Source organism: Vanacampus margaritifer, chromosome 16, assembly GCF_051991255.1.
Source record: "Vanacampus margaritifer isolate UIUO_Vmar chromosome 16, RoL_Vmar_1.0, whole genome shotgun sequence".
Classification (NCBI taxonomy): Eukaryota; Metazoa; Chordata; class Actinopteri; order Syngnathiformes; family Syngnathidae; genus Vanacampus; species Vanacampus margaritifer.
In genome coordinates, this window is record NC_135447.1 from 11554384 (window position 1) to 11582136 (window position 27753).

General features: G+C 40.4%; 1 protein-coding gene across 1 annotated transcript in view; it reads left to right on the forward strand.

Annotated features, from left to right (window-relative positions):
* kctd16b (potassium channel tetramerization domain containing 16b) overlaps positions 1 to 20207 on the forward strand; it is an 81009-nt gene extending 60802 nt beyond the window's left edge. Inside the window, exon 2 of the mRNA XM_077547237.1 lies at positions 13397 to 20207. Coding sequence (XP_077403363.1) covers positions 13397 to 13860 — 464 coding nt within the window. The 3' untranslated portion in view covers positions 13861 to 20207. The remainder of the gene's footprint in view (positions 1 to 13396) is intronic.
* Positions 20208 to 27753: the final 7546 nt, after the last annotated feature.

The window sequence follows — 27753 nt, forward strand, 5'->3', positions numbered from 1 at the left end:
AGTCAGCTCACACACACGCACATATACATACAAAAAAAACAAAAAACAAAAAAGAGAGCAATGATGATGACATGTCAAATCGGTAAAATTACCAAATGAACAATACTGAGCTCTCCAGAAAAATAAATAAATAAATTAAAAAAATATGTTTTAAAGCGCAAGTCAGCTCATCCTTATCACTCGTTTTGGGCATCTCGTCTCACCATCGGCCAATTTACACAGGACTTTCTGGGTTGTGAAGGTTACAGGTCCGGGAAGTGTTGGTCCTCTGGAGGCCCCCCAAACTTCGGACCACGTAACTCGGGGCCCGGGCATTGGGGGTGGGGGGGTCAGTCCCGGGTACCCCATCCCACCCTAAGCTGGAATTTGGAATGAAAATTTGTAAGTTGGAATGGAAGCTTGGAACTTGCTACACATCCACATTCATGCATCATAGTTGCCAGAAACCGGTTGCAATTTGGTGGAATATTCCAATTCCTTTTTCTTTTTTTTCCTTTTGGAGAGCTCAGTATTGTTCATTCGGTAATTTTACCGATTTGACATGTCATCATCATTGCGCTCTTTTTTTTTTTTTTTTTTTTGTATGTGGGTGAGAATGTGTATGTGCGTGTGAGTGTGTGTGTATTCATTAGTTCACCTAAAACCTATTAAAAAATCCCGTACCGTTCACCTTAACCGAACACTTCCAGCCAGAGTCGTGAGGCCGTCAGGAGACCCGAGGAAGGACCAACGAAAAGAAAGGAAAGTGAAATCCATCACCGACCAGACACCACCCACCAGGCCACCAACCAGAGTCCTTCACCAACCAAAATATATTCCAAAATATCACCAAAATATTATCCAAAAAATATATCCAAAATATATCACCAAAATATATCACCTTAATCCCCGAGAGTTGGGTGAGGATTTTTTATTTTTATTTTTTATGACAGCTGATTATTTTGGACTGAAAGAATCCCATCGTCAGCACACCATGGCGGTCACCGCAGTCACCAGGACACCTTCGCTACCCTTTAAGATGAATTTCAATCTGGCAATGTTGTTGAGCGGATGAGTGTGACAAAAAGGGCCCAGATAGCGGTTGGCGAGCGCTCTGCAGGAGAGTGATAATGGCCGCGTGGTTGTTTGCCCATTACTCGGCGTTTGTTTGCACCCGCTGCAGATAAGTCATCGGTCCTCGTGCTCGTCTGTGACTATGCGACGGATGAATCAGCATGCAGAAGGCATTGGTCATCAGACGGGGATGAATCAGCTTGTACTATAGACCGCAGGATCAGTTTGATCTAATTACCTCCTCCAAGGCATTATTATCTTTTAATTGGTACAGTTGTGAGTTAGTCGTTAGAAAATGGTGTCATGGGGAAAAAAACTGTAGTTTAAAGCCGGTCCAGATCAAAATGTCTGAGGTTTGCTTTTGTGCTTTTTTTCCTCCCCACAATTTAAACCCGTTCCCAGATCTCTGACATTTTTCGGTCAAAATAGTCTCCCGTGGTGGAGGTTTGGGCTCTAGTCAGTGTCATTACATTAATGATATTTGACTGACTGATGGATGAGATCCCAGACATTTTAGTAATAGAAAATAGAACGCAAAACAGATGAGCTGTCTCGGACAGAAAGATGATGAATTAGGAAACGAACTTAAAAAAAAAAAAGCACTTGTAGAAAAAGGCTTAATAATCAGCAGCATTTGACGTGAAAAGATTTTAAGTGCCTCCATCAACATCCGCAGAGATTGAATAAATTCTTCAGACAGCACATTCACTTCTACTGTATATGTGAAGACGGGGACGAAGTGGGTTCACGGTTAATTGGACATTTTCATTCATCTCCGAACTATTCAGAATTTGGCATGCTGAGAAATTCTTTTAATATGAGCTATTTTATACTTATTTTCCCGTCGTCGAACCTCCCCCACAAACTCCTCTATGAGTTTTTCTTATGCTTCTTACAAACATGAAAGGGGAATAGCGGCAGTTTCACATTTGCATTTACCGTGTACCCCCAGTCTCAGAGGATAAGCCCTGGCAGCGTCCTCCTATATAAGCACGCCGACAACGGTTAGCTCCCCGCTGCTTCAAACAAAACACGGGCTCGCACTGCAAACTTAAGCGTGGAAGGAGAGAAGCAAATCAAATGGATGGGAGGGCATCAAGACAGAAAATGGAAATGTACTGCTGCAAATTCAACCTGCCGTCAAACTCAAATTCGCACATACACATAATCACCCACAGACAAAATAATAATAATAAATAAATAAAATGGAGCGCAATGATGATGACATGTCAAATCGGTAAATGAACAATACTGAGCTCTCCAGAGAGAGAGAAAAAAAACTCAAATTCCAAAGGGAAATGTTTGGGAGGAAGAAGTGTTTTTAACAAAAAAATAAAATAAAATAAGACAGACCTCTGTCAAGGGCATATAACTTAATTTACATAAGCACCGCCCAAAGTCAAAATTAATCCAGACACACACCTGAAAACCTTGGCGGAGGTAGCAGATGACTAGGAAGCACACCAATGCTGCATAGAATCCTTTTTTTTTTTTTTCTTTCTGAGAGCTCAGTATTGTTCATTCGGTAATTTTACCGATTTGACATGTCATCATCATTGGTCTCTCTCTTTTTTTGTATGTGGGTGAGTATGTGTATGTGCGTGTGTGTATTCATTAGTTCACCTAAAACCTATCAAAAAAATCCCATACCGTTCACCTAAACCGAACACTTCCAGCCAGAGTCGTGAGGCCGTAAGGAGACCCGAGGAAGGACCAAAGGAAAGTGAAATCCAGCACCGACCAGACACCACCCATCAGGCCACCAACCAGAGTCCTTCACCAACCCCAGAAACATCTAAATTCCAACAAATCAGGGAGACCTCAAGAGACCAAAGGAGAGACTGAGGAAAGGAAGGAAGGACATGCTGCATAGAATCCTTGCGTACGGGGACGACGCATTAAACGTGGCAGCTTTTAGCCTCTCAACTGTTAAACACATCATTTCACGCTGTCTCGCAATGGAATAAGAGCTGGGAGGGGTGAATAAATAAATGCCTCATTCTTAATATCAATTATGCCACCCTTGCATAGATATCTCCAGACCATCAATCACGCCGGCTGCGCTTGGAATTTGTTATCGGCCAGCTGACATCTTTGTCCAGACCTCATTTCCTGGGCCGGGGAACGTCAAATCGATATTTGACCATCGACAGCCCCGGAGACAAGACAAAGGCGACGCGTCTGTTGTGCTTTGGCGCCCTTGGCCAACAAGCCAAATCACTGCCAACTTTCATTTTTGTTCCCTTAACCTCTCTTAAACGAGCGGTCTGTGCCCTTGCGAGAATCAACACATTAGCGCTTTGTCAATGCATTTAACCTGCGATGCCATTGGGTTGTGCTTTCGCACCTTAAACGACAAGAGGGACTGATGTGTGTTTTCAAAGTCAGTTCACCATAGACAACTTCAATAGCTCCCAGCACATTTAAGAGTGCACAACATTATGCTTTCAAAATTCTGAACGGGAAGCTTTCTTTGTTGCCGTACCATCCAAAGCCTGCACCGACAACAGACTCAATTTTCACCTTTTTCAGGCTGCACAGTGAAAAATGTTCCACTCGTCTGATTGCAACTCACAGTTGACATAGTGTGAATGATCCCGGGCTTATGTGGTGTTGACAATGAGGCTTATGCAGACAGCTTGTGGCTTACATTTATCCATTGAGGAATTAAGTTTGTAAGTTACAGCCCCTGATTTACGTGCCGTCCTCTAAAGCAGGCTGTCCCACCCTGCAGGCTGAAAATAGAACCATGCTTTTTTTCTTCTTCTTTTTTAATTGTGGGTAAAACAGGACAGCTAACTAAAACACATTCAAGATACTGTAGATAGATTGAAAAAGACCAAAAGTCATACACTGTAAATATTGCCTGCAAGTGAATCCTATCTAAAGTGGTTTGGAGCAATGGGTAAACTTGGCATCTCACATTATACATACATCAAGATGTACATCATAAAATGAATCCACAGCATTTGCTTTCTGTAGCTTTAAAATGCAGAGATAGGATTTCACATTCAATAATCTTCAGCAAAAACTAGCCTGTACTTGAAATACTTCCTGTTTTCACTCATCTTCTTTCGAATTGACATAAACATAATAGTGCTCTTCCGTCTAGCGGCCTCCTGGAAATTACACTAAAAATAAACGGGCGGCAGAACAAAATAAAAAAAATCTGCATGCACAAACCCGGTTTTTTTACGTGAGGAACTAAACCCTAGCAAGTGCAGCTTCTTACAAGACTATGTCTCTGTTTTCTGTGAAAAATGAATGGCACCCATCAAATTATACTTTTTTTTTTTTTCTGGAGAGCTCAGTTCATTCGGTAATTTTACCGATTTGACATGTCATCATCATTGCTCTCTTGTTTTTTATTATTTTATTTATATTTTTTTATTTTGTATGTGAGTGTGTACGCATTGGTTCACCTAAAACCTATTAAAAAAATCCCTTACCGTTCACCTAAACCGAACACTTCAGAATCCACCCAGAGTCGTGAGGCCGTCAGGAGACCCGAGGAAGGACCAAAGAAAAGAAAGGAAAGTGAAATCCAGCACCGACCAGACACCACCCACCACCCACCAGACCAAATTATGCTTTCATTGTGAGACCGGCAGCAGAAAGCAAGCATTCTACTCTCAATCATTAATTTAATAACCGATTTGTGCAACCGATGAACAAATTCCAAACATAACGCCGACTGTGAAAGCCTCGTTATCGTTTGCCTCAAGTTCAAATGCAGCATCTGCAGGATATAACCTGTCAAATCGGACATGTCTGCGGGTCCAAAGACTGCTGCAGAGACAAAAGAACCCTAACAGCTTGTCTCTGCTTGACTTTTGTGCGAACAGCTCAAATGAGGCTAACAAGCCCCGAAAGGGAACATAAACTTGATCCGGAACACCACGCCGATAAATCCTGCCCCAAAAAAATCCAGCAAGGCAACGTGAAGAGTGACGAGGACAGTGATGAGAGGCGAGGAAGACGCTGAAGAAAATGGATGCTCAAAGGGGTGATAGATGGGCAGAGGATTTATTTGCTTTCGGTGTTGCGGCATCATTTATCTCCGGTGAACAGAGCCGGGCTGCATGACAGGAATCAATCAAGAAGCCAATCGTCCATATGCTTCCACTGATGCGGCCGGCCGATCAATAGCAGCCTGAGAGGAGAAAGCCGGAATAAGGACTCGTACCGTGAGCGCTACCAGATTTGCATGACGCTCATAAATAAACAGCATTAACATCATGGAAGCCATTTTACTTTCTCCGACAGCATTTACAAGCTCTTGAGTTGTGTGAGTCAAACTGATAAATGGATGATTGATTCCTTTACCGATACCAAAAAAATGGTTGATGATGCGCAGATTGTGTTTTATTGCGGCAGTTGTGGAAAAGATGGAGTGCACATGGCGGATTTTATAACTCAGATCAATAAATCTGAGAAGATGTCAGGAAGCGCCAGAGGTTGTTTTGTGTGTGTGTGTGCGTGTGTGTGTGTGTGTGTGTGTGTGTGTGTGTGTGTGTGTGAGTGTGTATGACAACAGTTGACAGTTATTAGACTTCAATCGGGCCCCCGTCCCACCGCATTGAGAAGGAAGCAACATGACATCCCATGAATCAGTTGCTGCACATACAGTGACACGCACGCACACACGCATGCAAAGAAAGATGGCGGCCAGAGGGGAGGCCAACAGTCTGACACCTCTGACGATATAAGCGGCAAGTCTAACTGACACCGGCCTCCTTGAACATGCCCGCAGGCGGACAGATAATAGTGGGACGCCCAATGTCACATGCACACGGAGGGGTGGCCACAAGCGCGTGTGCACACACACAAACACACACACAGGACACTTAATGGGTACGCCTACTCTTGGGCTGGACGAGTTTGACCATTTTTTTCCTCAACATTGCAATTTATAAATTATTATATATTGACAAATACACAAAAGAAAAGTCATCTGTATGACAATTAACAATATCAGATTTATTATACATGCAGGTGTTGGCCTTATGGGTTAGGATTACACTAATCGATTATCCAATTAATCAATTACTTCTGGTAATCGATTCATCATCCGGATACCTTTTTTTCTTTCCAAATCATCAGATTTTCAGCTTCTAAACAGTAAATCTTGTCAGATTTCTGTAGTCTTCCACGAACAGGGGTCCATTTCACAAAGCACGTTCAACAAACACCGAGACTAATCCTGAACAGCAAATGAGGAAACTGCGTTTTTTTTTTTTATTCCAGGACAGCTGATTTGAGGTATTTATATCAATGCACAGTAGTTTCACCTGGAGTTAGCACTAAAACACTAAAAAGACCACATCAATGGAGCCCGGTCGAATCACCATGGCAACGGGAATGTTTTTTTTTTTGTTTGTTTTTTTTGTACCCCTCTCAACTGAAAATCTCAATGCGATCATATGGCAAATTGGAACATGTTTTTTAGAAAGAAAAAAAAAAACACCGCAGCGGCTCCACATAGAGGAAGGCGGTGTGGGAGAACGTTGCTCGAACCGGGTCAATGCGTAAATGTAATAATAAATAAATAAATGTAGTCCTTTGCAATCACAGTAATATTACAGGGGAAACCTGTTGAATTGTAGCTCATTAATTCATTTCATTTAGGGGCAATCCTGCGGGGGAGGAGCACACTTGACTTGACATGAAATACAAAAACGTTATTCAAACGGTTATTAAAAAATTTTTTTTTTAAAAAAGCGGAGCGCAACACACAATATATGACGTGAAGGCATGACTACAGCGCCGGTAATGTTGCAAATGTAAGGACGGATTAAGTTGTGTATGAAAATAATATGCCAGCATATCTATTTGCGGTCTGATAACAATCTCGCGACGAATACTTAATTCCCTGCGCAATATCGCGGCACCTTGATCGAAAGGGTAATTGTCAAGAGGATATGCCATGTTCGTGACAAAAGTGGACTTAACGTTATAGACTTATAAGCGTATTTACGCAAAAACTCGACATAGACTTAGAAATGAGGAAATGAAATTAATTACTAAAAAAAAGTAACAGAGTCAGAATAAATTTATGCTTGTGTATTTTCCATTTATTGTCAATTTGCAATCATGTTTTTTTTAAATAAAGGATGAATCGATTATTAAAATAATTTGTAGTTCCAAAATGAACCATGAATTAATATAAAAGACAGTTTATGTTTCTACTTCAATTTCTTAGCTTACTAAACACTTTGACTTGCATCGTTTGAAGCGTTTACTATGGAAACTTCACAAAAACAACCAAAATAGTATATAATAATCATGAATCAGATTACAAAAATAATGAAAATAAATTTATGTCATTCATTATATGTGTATGTATTTAGGGCCAGATGTCATAATAACAACTCACTTCAAATATGTTGCTGCATTTCAGCAGACAATCAAGAAAGGAGGAATTCACTGGACGAAGCTGTCAATCACCTTCCTTTTTTTTTCTGTCAATCACCTTCTAAGTGTTATGGACTTGATTTCTTGTAATGAGGGTTCTCAAGCCGTAAACGTCCTTTATTTTTTATTTTTTATACAAGGTTTTAGGGTTAGGTTAACCCTAACCCAATACATGGACAGAAGCAAAACTTTATCCAAGTCATTTCCCGATTGATCGATGTAGCTGATAAGTTGCGGGGTGCAATGAAAAACTCTAGAAGCGAAAGTTCAATAATGAAAGCAAATACAGTAACCTAATTTGCACTTCAATTATCCAGGCATTATGAATGTACGCTGTGAATAGCAACGAGGCCTGCACACATTCCCTTCAATTAGCAGTGTAAATAGTTTTTCCCGCTGACGTGATGTGCTATGATGATTCATCATCGCTGCATACTGATGACGTGTGCTTTTCCACTTGCCTAATTACACCACTGCAGCGAGCGCGCTCATCCGCCACCCCCCCCCCCCAATAAGTTAGCGCTGATTGGATTTAATGCCCCCGCAAATGTCTTCGATTGAATTTATTTCCAGTCAATTTGTCAGCACTCCACTAAAACCTTGATGGAAAATCCAAATTGTAAACGAGCGGATGCCCACGAGTCATACGTCCATTTGCGATTCGGGCGGCGTAGCGGGCTCGGGGACTCGCAATGTGAAAAGTTAAAGCGAGGTGAGCGTAATTAGGCGACGCTAAGGCTTAATCAGGGCGTTGCCTGTCAAGTTTGTTAGCGAGGGTTGGCAGATCCCATCTTATTAATTTTGGTCTGGACAAGCAAATTGGCTCCTGGCACTTTTAACAATTCACAGGAGTCCGGCGCCATTTTTCAAAAGCCCAATTACGAGGCTGCGGCGCATGCAGCCCAACGCTGACATAATGAACTCACGTTAGCTTCAACAAACTAATGATACTTTGCTTGGCAATATGTATGATGAATGCGTTGTTTACTTAGGAACTGATGTGTTTTTAATTGTGTGAGTCTCAAACACCGAAATGTACACACAAGCGCTTGCCGCTCGTTTGTATGCGTCAGTAGTAATTAAAGCAAGTCAGTCAGTGCTGCTGGTTTAACTCGCGTTGGATGTGGCACTGATTGCTGTTGTTTAATTAACATGGGAAGTAGTGTTTGTACAGAAGGATGACAAAAGAAAAGGGGAAAAATATGCAGCTTTGAGTCTTCTGGGAAGACTTTAGACAAGACTTTGGAGTGTGACATGTCAAATCGGTAAAATTACCGAATTAACAATACTGAGCTCTCCAGAAAAAGAAAAAAAAAAGATTTTGGAGTGTGTAGGGGAAAATGTGTCCATCGATCCAGAAGAAGACTCTTCGGCACCATTCGAGCGTGCCTTTCATGGACCTTGCACATTGGAGCAGACATGCTGGAACACAAAAGGGCCCTCCCCAAACTACAGCCACGGAGCTGCGAGTGCACAATTGTCCAAATGGATTCACACGGCGACATGGTTCAAGTGACAATCTATACACGGCTCATGGCAGGGTTGAGGGGAGAGAAAAAAATGTGAGGAAATGGAAATTCAGACCAAAATCAGGCCTCTTTCAAAATAAAGCAGATGTGTGTGTGTGTGTGTGTGTGTGTGTGTGTGTGTGTGTGTGCGTGCGTGTGTGTGTGTGTGTGTGTGTGTGTGTGTGTGTAAGGGGGGTGGGGGTTCTCCCCTCTTTGCCCTTCCCCCTTATTTTTGACTTTTTCCAGATCTAAAAAACTCAGGGCGCTAATTGGTGAACCGCCAGGCTTCCCATTCCGTCTCCCTCTGTTGGTCATTGTTGTTATTGCTGGGACAGGTTGTGACGACATGAAGACATATTCCATATGTTTTTATCACGTGAGCCTGACATCATCAAAAAAAAACACTGATGGATGAAGTACAAATAAAAAAACACAATTTTTTTCTCTGGTGAGCTCAGTATTGTTCATTCGGTAATTTTACCGATTTGAGAAGAAAATAAAAATAATAATAATAAAAATAATAATAAAAAAAAAAAACACCAATTGATTCCACACATTTAGGGTTTTTTTTTTTTTTTGTATTGGCATTACATGTTTGTAAAATATGTACGGCCGTATTTGTGAACAACGAGAGCCGAGCACACTGCGGTAAAGATGAGAGTCTAAAACGCAACATAGACATAAAAAATTGCAATGACTCGTCACCAAAATGCATCAACCTTTAAAAATATCACAACACTCTCCCCAATATTTTGGCAAGTGACACGTTTCTGTAGTGAGCGTCATAAATTTGTCAGTTTTTACTTATTAGGTGACATTCGGTTTTTCGACTTTACGTGTTTAGACAGTCGACTGAACTATTTGAACCCGTTCCCCAAAAGAAACTTTACTCGGTTTATGATGGTATTGGTTTTATGAGCTTATGATCGGTGCACGGTGAACTAAACAACACCATAACGCCATACTTGCTGTTTTTCATTTGATTGTTTTATATCTAGGCCTAAATAGTATAAAGACACAGATTGGACTACCGACGCTATAGGAACGGAACTCGGCCATAAATTGGACAATTGATTAAGATCTCAGCCATATTCTCCACAGAGTAGCATCTTCTCCTCTGTATTGTCTGAGCTATGAATTATGTTTTTGAAACTTCAAGCGGCGTGTCGGTGGTCGGGCACGTTTATTTTAAGCAGGTTTATTTATAGCGCCACGCTGACTGAAGCCAACGCTCGTCAGCACATGAAAAGAACCATTGAACATTTATGAATAGCAGACGCATGAAAAGCTTGTACAGATGGTATTGTAGCAGGTGATGCGAGTGACTCTTGGGTTTTGAACTGGTTCCTCACTAAACGCTGTCGTCCATCAGCAACAGATAGCTTTTGAATTATGCAGGAGGTTAGCATGAAAAATAAATGTCTGTTTCCGGGAAGTTGGGTGTGTTTCATTTTGTCTTTTCTCACGCTGAGCTCTTCAACTGGTTTCATCTCACAAGCCACTGATTTGGATGATGACCAAGCATCACATACGCATTTATCGCCATCACGTCTTTAAACTCTTCTTTGGGATGGTAAAGCAACATTATTTAACGGTTAATCCAAGCGAAGTGTACATTTTTTAGAGTACATTTTACACTAAAAAGAGTCTATTTGGTCCCACTCTAAACAGAGTAAAATTTACACTTGCAAGAGAGTAAAATATTTGGTCTCCTTTTGAATATCAGCAAACAGTAGAAGTGGCATAGCTCAGGTGGTAGACTGGCCGTTTCCCAAGATGAAGGTCGTTAGTTCATTCCTCAATGTTTTTTTTTAAATAAACTAATAAAATGTAAAAAAAAGAAAAAAAAGAAAATCCTTCTAAAATTTACTTAGAATTTCTGAGTGGAAAAAAAACACATTACTATGTTTTTGTAATGGGATAGGCCAATCCTTATGTACACAGTAAAAATACTCTGAATATTTTACACCCTTCCAAGTGTAAATTTTACTCTGTTTAGAGTAGGACCAAATAGACTCTTTGTAGAGTAAAATGTACTCTACAAAATTGACTGTAGCAAGAGGGTGAGTAAATGACACGTTTCCCAAGATGAAGGTCGTGAGTTCATTCCTCAACATTTTTTTAAAATAAACTGATAAAATGTAAAAAAAATAAAATAAATAAAAATCCTTCTAAAATTTACTTCGAATTTCTGAGTGAAAAAAAAAACATTACTAGGTTTTTGTAATGGGATAGGCCAATCCTTTTGTACACAGTAAAAATACTTTAAGTAAAATTGACTCTGAATATTTTACACCCTTCCAAGTGTAAATTTTACTCTGTTTAGAGTAGGACCAAATAGACTCTTTGTAGAGTAAAATATACTCTACGACTGTAGCAAGAGGGTGAGTAAATGACAACTAGAAAAGTGCAGCGGCCGGCACGATTTTTCCAACTTAAGAAGATAGGAGAATTTAGCCTTCAGTACTTTTTTTTCATTAATAATTCTCTTTCTTCTGAAATGAATGCGACAAATATATGTTACCGAGCCACAAAGAACCAAGATAATTGAATATACTTGCAAACATTTCTGTTATATAACAATATGTGTTGAATTAAAGAAAGCTTCATTTCAATGCGGCAAAGTTTGCAAAAGCACTGCAATGACAAAATGCCCTGGCGAGCTCGCCACTGTGTTCAAATAAGCAATCTGGTGTTATAATAGCAATGACACAAGCCATAATGTCAAATCTGGTATTTTAAGGTGAATGACTACATATTGGAGCGTTCAAATTGCTGCCACTCATACTAAACAAAAACAGCTCCATGACGCACAGTAGCCTCTGGTGCCTTGCGGAAGATTTAGGTTGCGCGTTTGACGTCCATTTCCATCGACAGCGCGGATACATGATTGCAATTTTCTCCACAACGCAAGCTAGTCAGCCAGATCCCCTCTATGATTAAACTGGAAGAAAGCCAGTTGTCTTCCATGTTGGATCACTATGTTTGAGCGCATGCAGTGGCTGACTTTTCATTGTGTGCTGTTGATGATGGATTCTTCCTCCTACTGTCTGCTTTTCATTTGATCGTGAAATACAGAGGTACCTTGAAGTTCCGATGCCACATAAGTTGGACCATGTGGGGTCGGAATGAGATTTTGGAGAACAATTTGCCAGCCTTAGGCACCTTGCTCCTCACTAGATCTCATTTAAGCCAGGATTAACTCAACCTTAAACATTTCTTGATAATAATGTTATATGTGACATCACTAGTCTAAACATGACATTCTGAGTAATATTGCATTTGTGGAATATGAGTTATGAAGCAAAATCCAGCCGTTTGTATCCATCTTGCCACTTGCTGTCGACTGAAGCTAACGTCAATGTTGCTCAGGTCTCAGATAACAACCAATCACAGCTCAACTTCAGAAAACAGGCGAGCTGTAATTAGTTGTTACCTGAGACCTGAGCAACATTGATGTCATCTTCAGTCAACAGCAAGTGGCAACATGGCCGCCCCCTGAGATAGATAAATACGGCTTGATTTAGCTGCTTAACTCATATTCCACTAATGCAATATTAAACAGAATACTGGATTTAGACTAGTTGTGCTACAGAGAACATATTGTTTAAAAAAAATAAAAAAAACATTTTGGGCTTGACTTCCCCTTTAAGTGTGTGTCTTCCCTTCTCCGTTGCCTAAATTCCAATTCTCAAATGACTGTTTGACCTTTATCCTTCTGGACGAATGCACAGGAATAGTGAAATTAATAATACATTTAATATCAACCCCTAAAGCTCCTGTTTTCACTACAGTCATAGCTAGTTTAATTTAGGGGTGTCAAAATTAGCGCGTTTATTTTGAGTTAAAGTTCCTTAAATGCTGCCCCTTACTTAGAAAGCCTGTGCAAGGGGAATTCCAGGTGCAACGCAGCAGACACGGCTATATCAAAGTTTAGCAGTAATAAATTTAATAACACATACATATATTTGTGGAGAGTCAAATTGTATTTTACAATTTTAAAAATGTGCAAAATTTCACAAGTTACTTCATGTTAAAAATTAGATAGGTCTTAATATTAAAAGAAAAATGCACCGAGCTGTCACCACCTTCTTACAAATGCAATTATGCCATCTAGTGGCAGAAAAATGATCTCAACACAAATCAATATTATACTGTACTTTACAGTACTATATATCTATTTAATTTAAACTCAATTTCATGAATTATTATGAAATTGAAGAGTATGAAAACTTTAAATATAGTATATTGTACATTTAGAACAGATATAGAATTTGTGATTAATCGTGAGTTAACTATTGAAGTCATGCGATTAATTACTATTTTAAAAAAAATGTAATCGCCTGACACCCCTAGTTAAATAAGATGTTGACTTGCAAATGTTTTAACGCCTCTTCTGGTTGTGGTATGTTTTTGCTTAGGTGGCACATCACGTTGGTCGACGCCTCCCTGCGACTGCTGCTGCAAGAACCACAAGGGCGACGGCGAAGGCGAGAGCGGCACCTCCTTCAACGAGCTCTCCACCTCCAGCTCCGAGAGCCAGTCGGAGGCCGGCTCCCCGCAGGGGACGGTCATCTGCGGCCCGGTCAGCCGCCAGCCGCACCCCCACGCTAACGTCCAAACTCTGGACAGGCCTCTAAAAAAGGGCCCGGTGGCGAGGCTCCAGCAGTCGGAACAACGGCGCAAAAGCGACCTGCTGCGTACGCTCACCTCCAGCTCCCGCGACGCCAACACGTGCAAGAAGAGGCCACCCAAAGAGAAGATGACGGTGGAGGAAGAGCTGGATAGGTGCATTCAGGACTTTCGCAAGATCAAAATTCCCGAGAGGTTTCCCGAGCGCAAGTACATGTGGCAGGCGGACTTGTTGAGAAAGTACCGCCTCTGAGCACGCGGCCGAGCCACAGCTGAGGCCAAGGATCTGTTTACACGTTTTTGTCCGCCAAGTCTTTTGCGACAAAGATAATGAAACTCAATCATTCACCGTTATGCCAGTTGGTTGAACAGCGACACGCCGAAGCGCATACGAATCCAGACTGTTCTCTTTTTTGACGTAACGTATGTAGTATGTGTGCGCGTTTAGTTCCCCACCCATTGCGAGTATGTGCCGATATCTCGCTCGATGATTCACAGCTTTGAATAATTTAAGAGCGGGCCAAAGCAAGCCGGAAGACAGATGAACCGAGAGGAGGATTGGTAATGGTGACACGGGGGGATGACGACGACGGCGGCGGCGGCGGCTGCTACGGGGAAGCGCAAACTCATCAATTCCCTGAACATCACAAAAACATAACTGTGCTGTGAAACTACTGAAAATGTCCACGTGAAAAGACATTTGGAGGCAGTCAAACATGTGCCAAAGCAAACAGGTGACCGCTGCAAGTGTCAGATCATTTCAGCAAATCGGAAGAAAGTCATTTTGGGAAAAGGCGTGCCCCTTCCATGCAACTCATCGTAAAGTTGAAGGTTAAGCCTGACTATCAACGGTAAAGCAAAGAACTTTAAACAAAAATAACCAAAATCCCTGCTCATATCCAAGATTTGATTATATCCATATGATGGAAATCGAAAGAAATTTTAGCGAATTAAAAGTCAGAAGAAAGTCACAAACCAGCAATCGCACAGAATTGAAAAGAATGTGAACCCTTGAAATCACAATTCTGTGCACTTGGAACTACAATAACCGAAAAATACAAACTACATTTGAATGCAAAACTAATTTACTAACTCAAAATGTAAAAAATGACAAAAAAGCAAATCTACTAAAGTGGGGGTTCAATTTGTTTCACAGTAAGATGTAAGTGGTTCATATTTTGTGTCAGTATTGACCCCGCCCCCCAAAATGTTTATAACTGCCTATATTAATTGTTTCAACCATAAATTTACCCCTAAACTACAATCCCAAAACAATTTAATTTCAAATTCACTTTAGCAATGTTGGAAGTGGGCGTGTACAATCACATACAGTGAAGACATTTCTGACAAACAACATACTTCCTTGACTACTAATTTACTATCAATTACACTCTAAAAACAGTTGGGTCAAAAGTAACCCTATTATTGATTTTTTTTTTTTTTTTTAGATGAACCAATCCACTTTATAAGTCGATTTAACCCAACTTTTTTGTTTTATACAAAATGACCCAATTTTTTACCCCAAGTTAAGGATCTTTTACACTAAAAGACCAATTTCTTGACCCAGAGTTGGGTTATTTTTGACCCAACTGTTTTTAGAATGTAGGGCTGTGATGCCATCACAGGTGAATAATACATTTTTTAAATATTTTTTTTTTATGTGAACTAAACAGGTGGTGGTCTCACACAAGAAAAATACAAAACGAGGATAAATCAATGACGTGCGTATGTGGGGTCTTCGGTTTATGCGTTGCAGTCTACCACTAACCTATGCTAGCTCGATAGCATAATTACAATAAACATTCATATAGAACACTTGTAGGCCCTTAATATAAAACAATGAAGTAAATAACAGTAAATATGGTGGTCATTGATGTCTTCTTGTGCCGTGTGACCACATATATTTATGCTAACTAGTTCATTGGTCGCCGTTCATACCTTTGAAACCCCCACATGTGTGATCATACTTAGCGAGACCCCAAGGTCACCGCTATCTACACAAGGGGCTGATAAACTCTCGATAGTCTAGTAGTGCTGCTCGAGTACGCACAAACCATCTTTTTTTTTTTCCCCCCGCGCACTTCAGAGGCGGAAAATGTTCCGATTTCATCAGCGGGTCAAATTAATTTTCCTGTTCTAATATGAGTTGTATTGCAAAGGCGCAGCCCTCGAGTGAATTGCGGCGCCGTCAATTGCTTTGGCTCCTGCAGAGCAATTTCCGAGATGGGCAATAAAGCGAGGGTTTGGATGGTCAAATCATGGAGAAATACACGGGCGCAATAAAAGTCCTGATGGAGCGCACATGCACCCACGCAAATGTTTCCTTCTGTGTTACTCGTTTTTATCACTCGTTACTTTCCGGTCCCAAAAAATGTCAAACACGCTCGGAATATTCACGGCGGTATCAAAGCACATTGACGGCGGTTGTCCAACAAGCACACAGCAAAGAAAAGGACGTTTACTCATTTCCCCAGATGGTTTTTATAGTTCTTTCCCAACTGTTGACAAGCTGATCAATAATTATTGACGAAGGTCTCCGGTGACAGCGTTGATTTGTGGTTCTTGTTTACGTTTATGGATGAAGCCTGACAAAAACACTATTGACAGAACAAGCATTCCACTTGTTTTCCAATAAGTTGACCAAATTAAATCTTGTTTTTTTTTTTCTTGGTGCCCGCCGGAATAAGCAGCCTTGATAAAACTGAAAAATGAAAATGAAAGCGCCTGTTAAGTGTGCTTTTAGAGCACCGTCATTAAGTTTAATTCGGATAACACATAAAAGATCATCACCATTTATTTGCTAGGCTGGCAATCTAAACATTTAACGGAGCTCGCTACGCCCGAAAAAGCCATTTTGAGGATTTTTTCATAGAAGCAGATATCTTTCATATTCAAGCACAATAAAAAGTTAACTTGTACAATCAAAGCTTGTAAATTTCCGTTTACACTTATACATGTTGTGTTTTAAAGCACAAAGATAAGACATCATCATCATAACACAGCTGATCTATGATCAGCTCATCAGCAAGCTCTAAATAAACCTGATAACGATCCTGTTGATTGGAATCAGCTTGTGTTGGAAGTGAGAAACCTCAAAAACCTGCAGGACTCCGGCCCTCGAGGACCGAGATTGCCCACCTCTGCCATACTATGTTGATGGTAATTTAAATGATTTTGAATATTTATTTATTTTTACCTAAAGGCCGTTATAGTAAATAATACCCATTATGTTGTTCATTTCCACATTTTTTTTTAGTCTTAGATTTATGTCATACAGTTACAAAACAAATGCAACCAGGATTTCCCCCTCTATATTTTCACAGTTGAGAAAGCAATGTATCATATGTAAATAAATATCATAAATGTACACATTAAGTATTTTACTCCTTGTACATAACATCCAAATCTATTTGGTTCCTTCGTAGCCATTAATGTGCTACTGCCATATAAATTTTACATTACATTATCAAGAATGGAAGGAAAACATCAAATACACACACCTAACCTATCATGCCACATATATTTTTTTATTTCCATCTTGATGATTTATGACCCAGTTCTAATACTGCCGTTGTCAGACTACAAACGTCGACATAAATGCTGAAAGGGTTCGTTTAATGTTTTCGTCAAGGGATTCATGAAAAAGGATCGGTAGAGCAAGATGCTCCAGTTCCTCATTTTTCCCCCCCATCACATTTCGAGGATTCCTTCAACAAAAACTGATCAATCATTCATGAAACTGTCCCCAAACGACACATTTTCATGCCCATAGGCCTTCAAGTCCCAAATGGAAATCAGATGGCGTCAACAGAGGAAGGAAAAGTGAGGTAAAAATGTTGCATGTAATCCCAAACAACATGCCGAGAGTTGGAACGACAGATGGACATCTTGAAAATAACGCATTTTGTAACAAAGCTTCTTGGAACTCTGTAATCGGTTTTCCTTATCGGGAGGATGTACAGTACATGTTGTAGGGAGTGCTAATACCAGTCATGATATGTTAATTATATTAGTAAAAAAAAAAAGGGGGAGAATTGTAAAAAAAAATAATAATGATCATTTATCAATTAATCAATAATGATTTGTCTCTTTTGTTCACCAGACAAATTGAGCAAAAAGCCTAAAATTCAATTTTTTAACTAAAACAGCACATATTCAAACCTTTTGCTCCGGTTTGGATGGTTGTGACAAGACATACGAATGCAACCCTCATTCCATTTGGAGTTGATGTTATTTACGGCACAGTTTGAATAGTAATAATAAGCAGACTTCTTCTGCGAAAGCGAGCACAAATAAAAAGTCATTTTACAGGTATTAGGTTGTGATGGAGGTTTGAAGAAAGGCCGTTTGTGGCTCCAGGGGGAAGCTGCACAATCTATGACGAATGGCTTCCAATCACACCCAAGAACCGTCCGGTGTGGGCGTAAACAACAAATCGCAGCGTATGGCGTTTGGAACCTGCGACTCGACTCATCTTATTGACTCAAGGCCCTATAGTGGGATTTAATTGAGTTTAAAGCTGACCGAAGAATCACAATTCAACACCTCCAAACCACGAGTCTCTATCCTGAGACTGGGCGTCAACCTTTAAAGTTGACAGAAATTGATAATGCACGATTAATGACCACCCCTTACTTACACCTTAATTACAGTCGCAACACAGCTGACACGTCCACATCCAAATGTATCAGTAATAAATGTCATAATAATGCATACATTTGTGGAGAGTGGGATGAAGTTGTATTTTACAATTTTAAAAATGTGCAGAATTTCACAAGTTACTTCATGTTAAAGATTAGATAGCTCAATGTGAAAAGAAAAATGCACTGAGATGTCACCAACATCTTACAAATGCAATTATGCCATCTAGTGGCAGACAATTGACCTTGACACAAATCAATATGACACCCATTTTTTTACAGTAGGTTTACAGTACATCTTTTTAATTTTAACTAAATTTTATGAATTTTTATTAAATTACTGTATCAAAGATGCAGCCATATTTCTATTTTTTTCTCACTTTTATGTTAACAAGAGTATGAAAACTTAGAAAAAATATATTTTATTGTACGTTTAGAACAGATATAAAATTTGTAATTAATGGTGAGTTAAATATTTAAGCCAAGCGATTAAAAAATGTAATCGCCTGACACCCCATATAAGTATATAGACACACATAAAGTACACATATACTGTATATGTACACACAAGGAAGATTAACACTAGCCCTTCCATTTCAAGTTCTCAGCATCTGAAGCAGGTACCATGCAAAATAAAAAGGTATATAAATCACGAGGTTGAATCGGTCAACTGGCATTAAATTAGGCTGTTATTTAAAGTAAACTTAACACCTCCATGCAAACTTGAGAGTTAGTCATGTTTAAAATGAGCAAATATGGATAATATGTCTGGGGTGGTAACTGAGTATCAAGATTTCAGTATGGATCAGACCAACGTAGTTTATTAGCAATGTGACATACGGATGGATGTAAAACTCTTCCCAAAGGTTTTTGAAGCCATAAATACAGAAGGAAAGTGCAACATTTGTTTATTCAGACTTTATACTATAAATTTTGCCATTTTTGACACCAGTTTGTCATGCATATCACCGTCAGTTCTCCCACATCCGTTTCTGACAGGTGCCGTTTTGGTTTCAAATGTTCGTCTGGGAATGATCTGACAAGTTTGAAATCCATTTTTAAAGTCCGAAATACAGCAGCGTGACACCCGGAGGCCTTGTAGACGCGACTACAGATCTTTTTGCACAATGTATGAAGCTCTATAAAAAGAAGATCATATTTCACTAAAAGGACATAATCGTCATCATCATTTTGCAGAGAGTCGTGAATGATACGTCTTCCATGTGACCATCACACTCTGTGGTGATAAAGGTCCAGACATGAAGGGTTTTCTTGACTACAACCTGCCCTGGAGATCTTTTTGGGGACGAGAAACTGCAACATTCTCATATGGAACGGAATGAAATCAAGTATGAAAAGGGGTTTGTGAGTTTGTCAATTCTTTGTAAATGGAAGTTCTGCCTGCTTGCGGTTCCGGTTCTCTCCTGCCTTTGACTCTCCTGTAAAGTAGAATTCTCGGCACATACTGTTTGAAACTAAAGGGCGTGATGTGGTGTCGTATGTTTGTTCTGATACACACAAGCACACAGGAAAATATGTTTCGGAATTGTCGTGAGCATGTCGGTATTTCAAAACTCTATGACAGATTAGTCTGTTGTTGTGAAGAATTATTAACATTACAAAAAGAAGAAGAAAAGCACAAATGTTGATCGTGTCTAATGTTCCTCTACAGATGTATACAATTATTATCCAATAAAATTCCGACTCTGGAATGGATTGATTGGTTTGTTTTCTCATCACGACCTGGAATTGAACTGAACAGAACTACATTACTGTGCTGAATTGGTAAAAATGGAGTAATGTGATTTTTTTATTTTTAAATGTATTTATTGTTTTGATCCCTAAATGTACCTCAAGATTTGAAAGTGAATGTTGGTGATGTCCCCATCTGCCTTTAAAGACAATACAGAGAATATATAAGTCACTTCAAAGTACATCAAATAAACAAAGACAGCTTGTACAGTGACCAGGAGTTGGATTCATTCGCAAATGATCCCTGTTAATTTACCACCTTTTACAGACTACAAGTCACTCCGGGGTAGCCTATAAGTCATGAAAAACAAATGCATCATAAAATAAATAAATCAAAAGTCGCTTTTTTTTTGGGGGGGGGGGGGGGGTTGATGTTTTACAAAAACTGAGACCAAGAACAGCAAAGCGTACACTATTCGGAAATATGCTCTGAGTGTGTAATGCTTCACACCAACCGTTCGGAAGCTCAAGAGCGAGCGTTGTGCATTACTGCCACCTTCTGGCCACCTGTTGTAATGCACCAAAATAATTTGCCAACCGCCCAAAGGGAAGTCAACATGATTAGGGAATCCTGGGTGCCAATTCGCGTTCTAATATGTCACACCTGAGTATAAATTGCAAGACCAACTAAAAAAAGTGACTTATAGTCCAAAAAATATGGTAGTTGGATTTCATTACAAAAATGATTCCGATAGAATCCATCGATTTTCACAGTGGGCCACGCACATACACAAAAAGGCTGACGCTATGAATGTCCATTACAAACACACTAAAATTGAACTAGCAAGTTTACTACAGACTGAAATTCAGCCAAGAAAGAGTCCCAGCTGTGAATGGAGAATCTTTTCCAAATGCAATACCACTTGCAAAAACCTGTCACTCGGAGACGCGCGCGGGTCTGTGTGCAGTGGAGCAAGTGCAGCCCAAGAAAAAAGGGCTGTAATGAAAAGACAGGCGGCTAGAAGAGGTAGACGCGGTAAGCGATAGCCACAATTGCAAACAAAAGTTGCACCAACTAGAACACTAGTAGTGTGTGGAATGTGTTTGACTGTTCTAAATTGTTTTCTTTTCTTTTTTTAAATGCATTATAAAGTTGACTCGACGCAAATGCTTGTCGCTGTCCAACTTTTTTTTTATATAATGGAACTTCAGTTTACCAAACTTCATTTTCATGTTCGCGAACAAAAGCAAGTTTTTCCACTGAATTGAATGAAAATGGAATTGATTTGTTAAAGCCCCAAAACCAAGTCAGTCGAGCAGCTGGCCCCCTGTCGATTTCATCTTGTTAGCATCATATGGAAGGAACGCTGTCGTTTCTGTTCGCGGACGATACAGTCAATTGCAGCCATTTCAGAGTCCCAATGAGTGAACATGAAGGAAGAATAAATGTTTCATGTCACCGTGTGAGTGGGTGGCTCACTGTGCAAGAACGAAAAAGGAAGCGACATAAAAATAGCTTCAGAGGGATTAGCCATCATCAACATGAAGCGACACAGACTGCTCTGCGAGCTCCGCTGCAGCCGATACGCGGATAAAAACGAGCAACGGCGCGCGGGCTGGCAGGAGGCGTGTGGACGGGAGTGTGAAGGAGAAGTGAGAAAGAGTATCGAACGAGGGTGGGAGGTGAGAAAAGGGAAGGATGAGATGAGTGAAGGGATATTTGAAGACATTTGAGTAAAGTCATGAATGACAAGAAAGTCTTCAGATTGTTCACCTCTGCCCTCAGTCTGGCTTCAACTACTCTTTCCCATAGCTTCATTGTGTGGCTCATCAGCTTTATTCCTCTGCAGTTACCACAACTCTGCACGTCTTCCTTGTTCTAAAAAATGGGCACCAGCACACTTCTCCTCCATTCCTCAGGCATCTTCTCACTATCTAAGCTCCTGTTGAACAACCCAGTCTGGAAATCTACTGCTACCTCCCTTAGACACTTCCATACCTCCACAGGTATATCATCAGTGCCTTTGCACTCTTCATCCTCTTCAATGCCCTTCTCACTTTATCCTTACTAATCTTTGCTACTTCCTGGTCCACAACAGTCAACACTTCTACTCTTCGTTCTCTCTCATTTTCCTCATTCATCAACTCTTTAAAGTACTCTTTCCATCTTCCCATCACACTACTGGCATCTGTCAACACACTTAAATCCCTACCCTTTATTAACCTAACCTGCTGCATGTCCTTCCCATCTCTGTCTCTCTGCCTTACCAACATGTAGATCAGTCGTTCCCTTTTACTGTCCAACCTAGCATACAAGTCATCGTAAGACCCTTGTTTGTCCTTTGCCACTTGTACTTTTACCCTACGCTGCATTTCCCCGTACTCCTGTCTACTTTCTTTAGTCCTCTCCGTGTCCCACTTCTTCTTAGCCAGCCTCTTTCTCTACACTTCTGCATCTCCTCATTCCACCACCAGGTCTCCTTATCTCAGAAGTATGTTCAAGTGGTGCAGGACATGTATGAGGACTGCAAGACAGAGGTGAGGTGTGCTGTAGGTGTGACGTAGAGGAGTTCAAAGTGGAATGGGACTACATCAGGGATCAGCTCTGAGCCCCTTTTTGTTTGCTATGTTAATGGACAGGATGACAGACGAGATTAGACAGGAATCTCCATGGACTATGATGTTTGCAGATGACATTGTGATCTGTAGTGAGAGGAGAAGCTAGAAGGGTGGAGGTTTGCCCTGGAACGGAGGCGGATGAAGGTTAGCAAGATGGAGTATCTGTGTGTGAATGGGAGGGACCCAAGTGGAAGAGTGAGGTTACAGGGAGAAGAGACCAAGAAGGTGGAGGAGTTTAAGTATTTAGGGTCAACAGTCCAGAGCAATGGAGAGTGTGGAAAAGAAGGGATGAAGCGTGTGCAGGCAGGCTGGATCGGGTGGAGAAAAGTGTCAGGTGTGATGTGTGAAAGAAGAAGTTCAGCTAAAATGAAAAGTTTATAAAACGGTGAGACCAGCGAGGTTGTTTGGTCTGGAGACAGCGCCACCGAGGAAAAGACAAGAGGCAGCCTGGAGGGGGCAGAGATGAAGATGCTGAGGTTCTCTTTGCGACTGACCAGAATGGATTGAATCAGGAATGAGTACATCAGAGGGACAGCACGTTAGAGGCTTTGGAGATAAAGTCAGAGAGGCCATACTGAGATGGTTTGGACATGTCCAGAGGAGAGATAGTCAGTATATTGGCAGAAGGATGCTGAGTTTTCAAATGCCAGGCAGGAGATCTAGAGGAAGACCAAAGAGGAGGTTTATGGGTGTAGTTAAAGAGGACATGAAGGTAGTTTGTGTGAGAGCACAGGATGCAGAGGACAGGGTTAGATAGAGGCAACTGATTCGCTGTGGCGACCCCTCAAGGGAAAAGCCGACAGGAAAAGAAGTAGTAAAATTTTGCGTTCCCTCGCAAAGGTTGCCATCCCTCGCAAAAACGTGTGCGTTCCTTCGCAAAAACGTGACCATGGATTTTTAAAACAACCACATAGCTTTATTTTTCTGTCCACTATTGTAATACTAGCGCTAATTAGCATATTTTTTTATTTTAACCCCGTAGCTACTGAACTCGGAGCTTGTGACGCCCGTGTCAGCATCCATTTCCAAATAAGATAAGCGCCGCAGCTAACATAATCTATTTGCCAGCATCACAATCGTGAACGAGAGCGCTCCTGCACGGCAATCGCACAAACCACGCGCGGCGCCATTGTCGCCAGTGGCTGGGGACTCGATGCCGAATGACGCTGAATGCCAGCCATTGTGCAGAACAAACACGCAAGCCACAATGGAAGAATGATCCAAAAGCCTCTGCAGTTGTCCAGGAGCCACTATTGCATTCACACGATTAGAAGAACATTTAATGCTTTATCTCTCTGTGAAGCGAAACGAGCCAAACGTTACTTGCGGAAAGATGGCAGCCGCACAATAGACACACAGCGAGCGTGCCAACTTACTGTGTGGGCAAGTCACAGAAGGGCGCCCAGCAATTATGAAGAAGGCGACTATTCGACGTATTTACGCTTCTTTTGAAGTGCAACTTGTCAAAAACATTTTGAACTCCTTTATGCAATGTAATCAATCTATAAAAGTGTCCATCAGTGTTCATGTTAGAAAGGGAATTAGGCGTCAAAATTGTTCCTAGTTTGTCCCAAAAAACTGCATAACTTGCCAGGTCAAACATTTTAAGGTCTAACTTGATATTTAAATAAATAAATAAAATATAGAAAACCGTAACAACAGAAACAATGAGTACCAAAGTCAAACCGCCATTCTAAAACCTTTTCTTTCTTTTTTTTAGCATTTTGAACAAGCATCGAAGTGTAAGAATAAACATTACCAACGCTACTAAAATACTCCATTTCATGGTTAGCCAATCGAGCAATGAGCAGCTAATACTAAAAATTAATTACTCTAGCACGTCGCTAATCAAGCAAGTCAACATGAGGCTAACGCGAGCGGCTAATGTTTGCTTTGGCACTTATACGTTCAAACTCACCACTAAAAGTACAGCACACACTTGCTTACTTAAAATTTAATGTTCATGAATTCACCTACTTGAGTCTTGGAACATAGCGGGCATTTACTGGAAAAGCAGCAAAAAAAGGGAGGCGTAGCTAGCATTAGCCACCAGCTGATGGCAGGCAGCCTAATGACTACAAGCAGCGTGATGGAAGATTCCGACGGGTATACCAAGCCCCTTGAGAGGTTAGGATTACTTTGCTTTAGTTTACTATTAATAGAGGCGATAATAAACATTTTCAGGAAGGAGTGTTCATTACTTGTGGCTTTCCACTTGGTCTCTCACTCCCATTAATATTGATAGTTAACCTCATTACACTAGTTAGTCTGAGGGTACTAGCTATAGCTAATGCAGTGCTAGCAAGTGAAATTGTGACTAGCTAGGCTAACATTGGGTTGACTTTCATTGCGATGTTGAAATATTGAAGTTCCACTGTGCCTTCATTTCATAGTTCACAAATCACTACAGGAAAACAAAAATAGTCAACCGACCAAATGCGTTTTGTTCGTAAGATATTCATACGGACTCACCAATTTCAAGTTATTGCTTGATTTTGTTGCAAATTGATGGCTTATTAAAGCTACTGTACATCTGATGGTTTCAGTCAATATATCTTTCTATGTGCTGACTAGAAGTGTGATGGAACAATACTCTGACTCTCCTAAAAAGTAGGCCATCTATTTTTGCATCTCCTTAGTTGTAGAGATTTGCTTGGCAGCATTTTGTGTCTCTTTCACTGCTAAGGCAGACAAACAACAATAATTAACTCAACTCAAGGGGAAAAAATGCTATTAATGCTTTTCAATGACCTTGTAGCGCATAATTATTCTTGTGTGTGGGCTCCAAAAAAGCTATTAAGTGATTATACTGGATCATGTTCACATTGGCTGCCATAGGCTTTAATTGCTGTGGATATATTTCAAACACATGCACTGTATCACTGTATGAGGCATTAACATAATTTAAAGTAAAGTCAGTGACGTGAGATTATGTAACAGTATTGTTTATTATTATTGGCACTATTTGTCAAACATATTCAACATGTTTCCTCTATAAAGTGTCATGTTGGCAAGGATAAGCATATTTCCGTAACACTTTGGCAGGTTAATGGAAGTTAGTCATCATTATAAACATGCTAATAAATTTACTGTGCACTGGGTGACATCGACTGAAAAATAAACATTGCGCTGGACTTGTTTTCCAAAGTAACTCATGATCTGTGGAGGGATTATACATAATGGAACAAACATATCATACTTTGGAATTTTGCAACTTAATCAATTATTTAACCAATCTGGGATTTGGCTAAGCATCCAACTCAATTCTCCGTCTTATATTTAGACGTGCTATCAAACGTACGACATACAAACAAAGAATGCTAATAATACCTTAATTCCTCCATTAGCAGCAAATGAAAAATCAAAGCAGACATAAAAGAAAAAGCATCGACTTTTAAAGGACTGTTGGAAAGTTATCGTCAAGGTTTAGCTACAAGCATCAGTTCAGATCAGTCCAACTAGTTAGAGGTTAGCATAAAATGTCCAGCGATGAGACATTAGGAACAAAAACAAGAAGTAGAAAATTTAAATTCGTTATGTATCACTGTCTTTCCTGCTTTAAATTGAGAAACTTACTTAACAGTAGAAATAATTTTTTAGTTTTTGGCTGAAATGAGGTCCGCCATTGGTGTGCTGACCTCACACATAATGACTGTCTAACTTTGACCAACTTTAAAGTGGCACTAAGGAACTTTTCAACCTTAATAAAATATTTTCATAACTCTTCTGATGAAACATCGTCTTAAAAGTAGTTGAATGGTACCTTTGCCATGGCCTAAGGGGGTCTGTATCATTTTTACTGGCACTAAACAACTTTGAGGAGGATGGTAGGAACACAGTCACACAAAAAAACTACAAATGTGCTGACTGCTTTATGGCATACGTCACTTCCCTTTTACCCATTCATTACAATCAATTTGAATGATGTGAGCTAAAAATTGATATAATGCGCTTGTATTCATGAGAAACGTGGTCTTCCTTCAGGCATAACGTTAATTCATATAACCAGCTCATCAGCAAGCTCTGTAGAATCCTGATAACGATCCTGATTGAGTCAGGTGTGCTGGAGAACGAAAGCATCTAAAACCTGCAGGACTCTGGCCCTGGAGGACCAGGATTGGGGAAGCCTGCTGTCGTGTGAATGTAAATTGAATGAAGCTCCAGATTGTCCAATTGTAATTAAACAAAAGGAAACAAGCAGGAAGACACATTGGGCTCTAGCAAAACTACCCCAGGCACCCATAATGTGCAATACCCACCGACCACCACTGGGTGACAAATTGGACATAATAGCTCGTGCAGCATCCGCATACTGGGCGAGCACTCTTTGATTTAATCCACCCAATTAAATCGCTTCATTTGAAACGGGAATGAGCCAAGTGGTTAAAAGCATCGGCACAAAATCACAATTTATTAAATGATTAGAAGCGTAGACTAAGGAGACGGGAGCGGATGTCTCGCTTTTGACAGGCTTTCTTTTTTTTCTTTTTTTTTAACGAGTTAAATATACTATCGAGAGCCAAGCCAGCGATCTTCGTGTGAATGCTTGGGCGGCCGATGTGCCATCGTTGTCACGCTTCTGACTCCATTGCGAGTCATTACAGAGGAAGTCCCTCATCGTTCTGCCCCGGCAAATCCACTCTTTTCAACTATTGTTAGAGACTAATGCAGCGTGCCACACTGAGAATGGCCTGCTCTCATCCAACTCTCTATAAATAGTTTCCTACTTAATCTATTCAAGATGTCACAGATTCAGTTGAGATAGATAGCGTTTCCGAACACCCCAGTGACGCCAAAAGCAGAAAGTGACGACGACAAGTCATCACTTGCTAAGGTTCTGTACAGACTTTGGAACAAAAAAGCTAAAAAGAGGAAAAGTGGAACAGATCATATTGTGGCAGAATATCATGAAATGTCATCATAAGGATGAACAAAATTAGAAACAAATATAATCCACAAAATGTTGAACCGAAGGCACCCTTCTTGTGATTGAAGACATTTCACCTGATTTTACAAATGGATGGGACACAATATCGCTATTGTCAGGTTTGGGCTTCTCTGAAAGTTTCAAAGAAAGTGCAAAGTGCACCTGTGCCCCAAGGAAGACGGATTGTCACTCTTTGGGAGGCCAAACTTCTTCATTAAGTTTTGGAATTATGATTGTTGATCTTGTAAAAACTTTGGTGTCGGGGCAA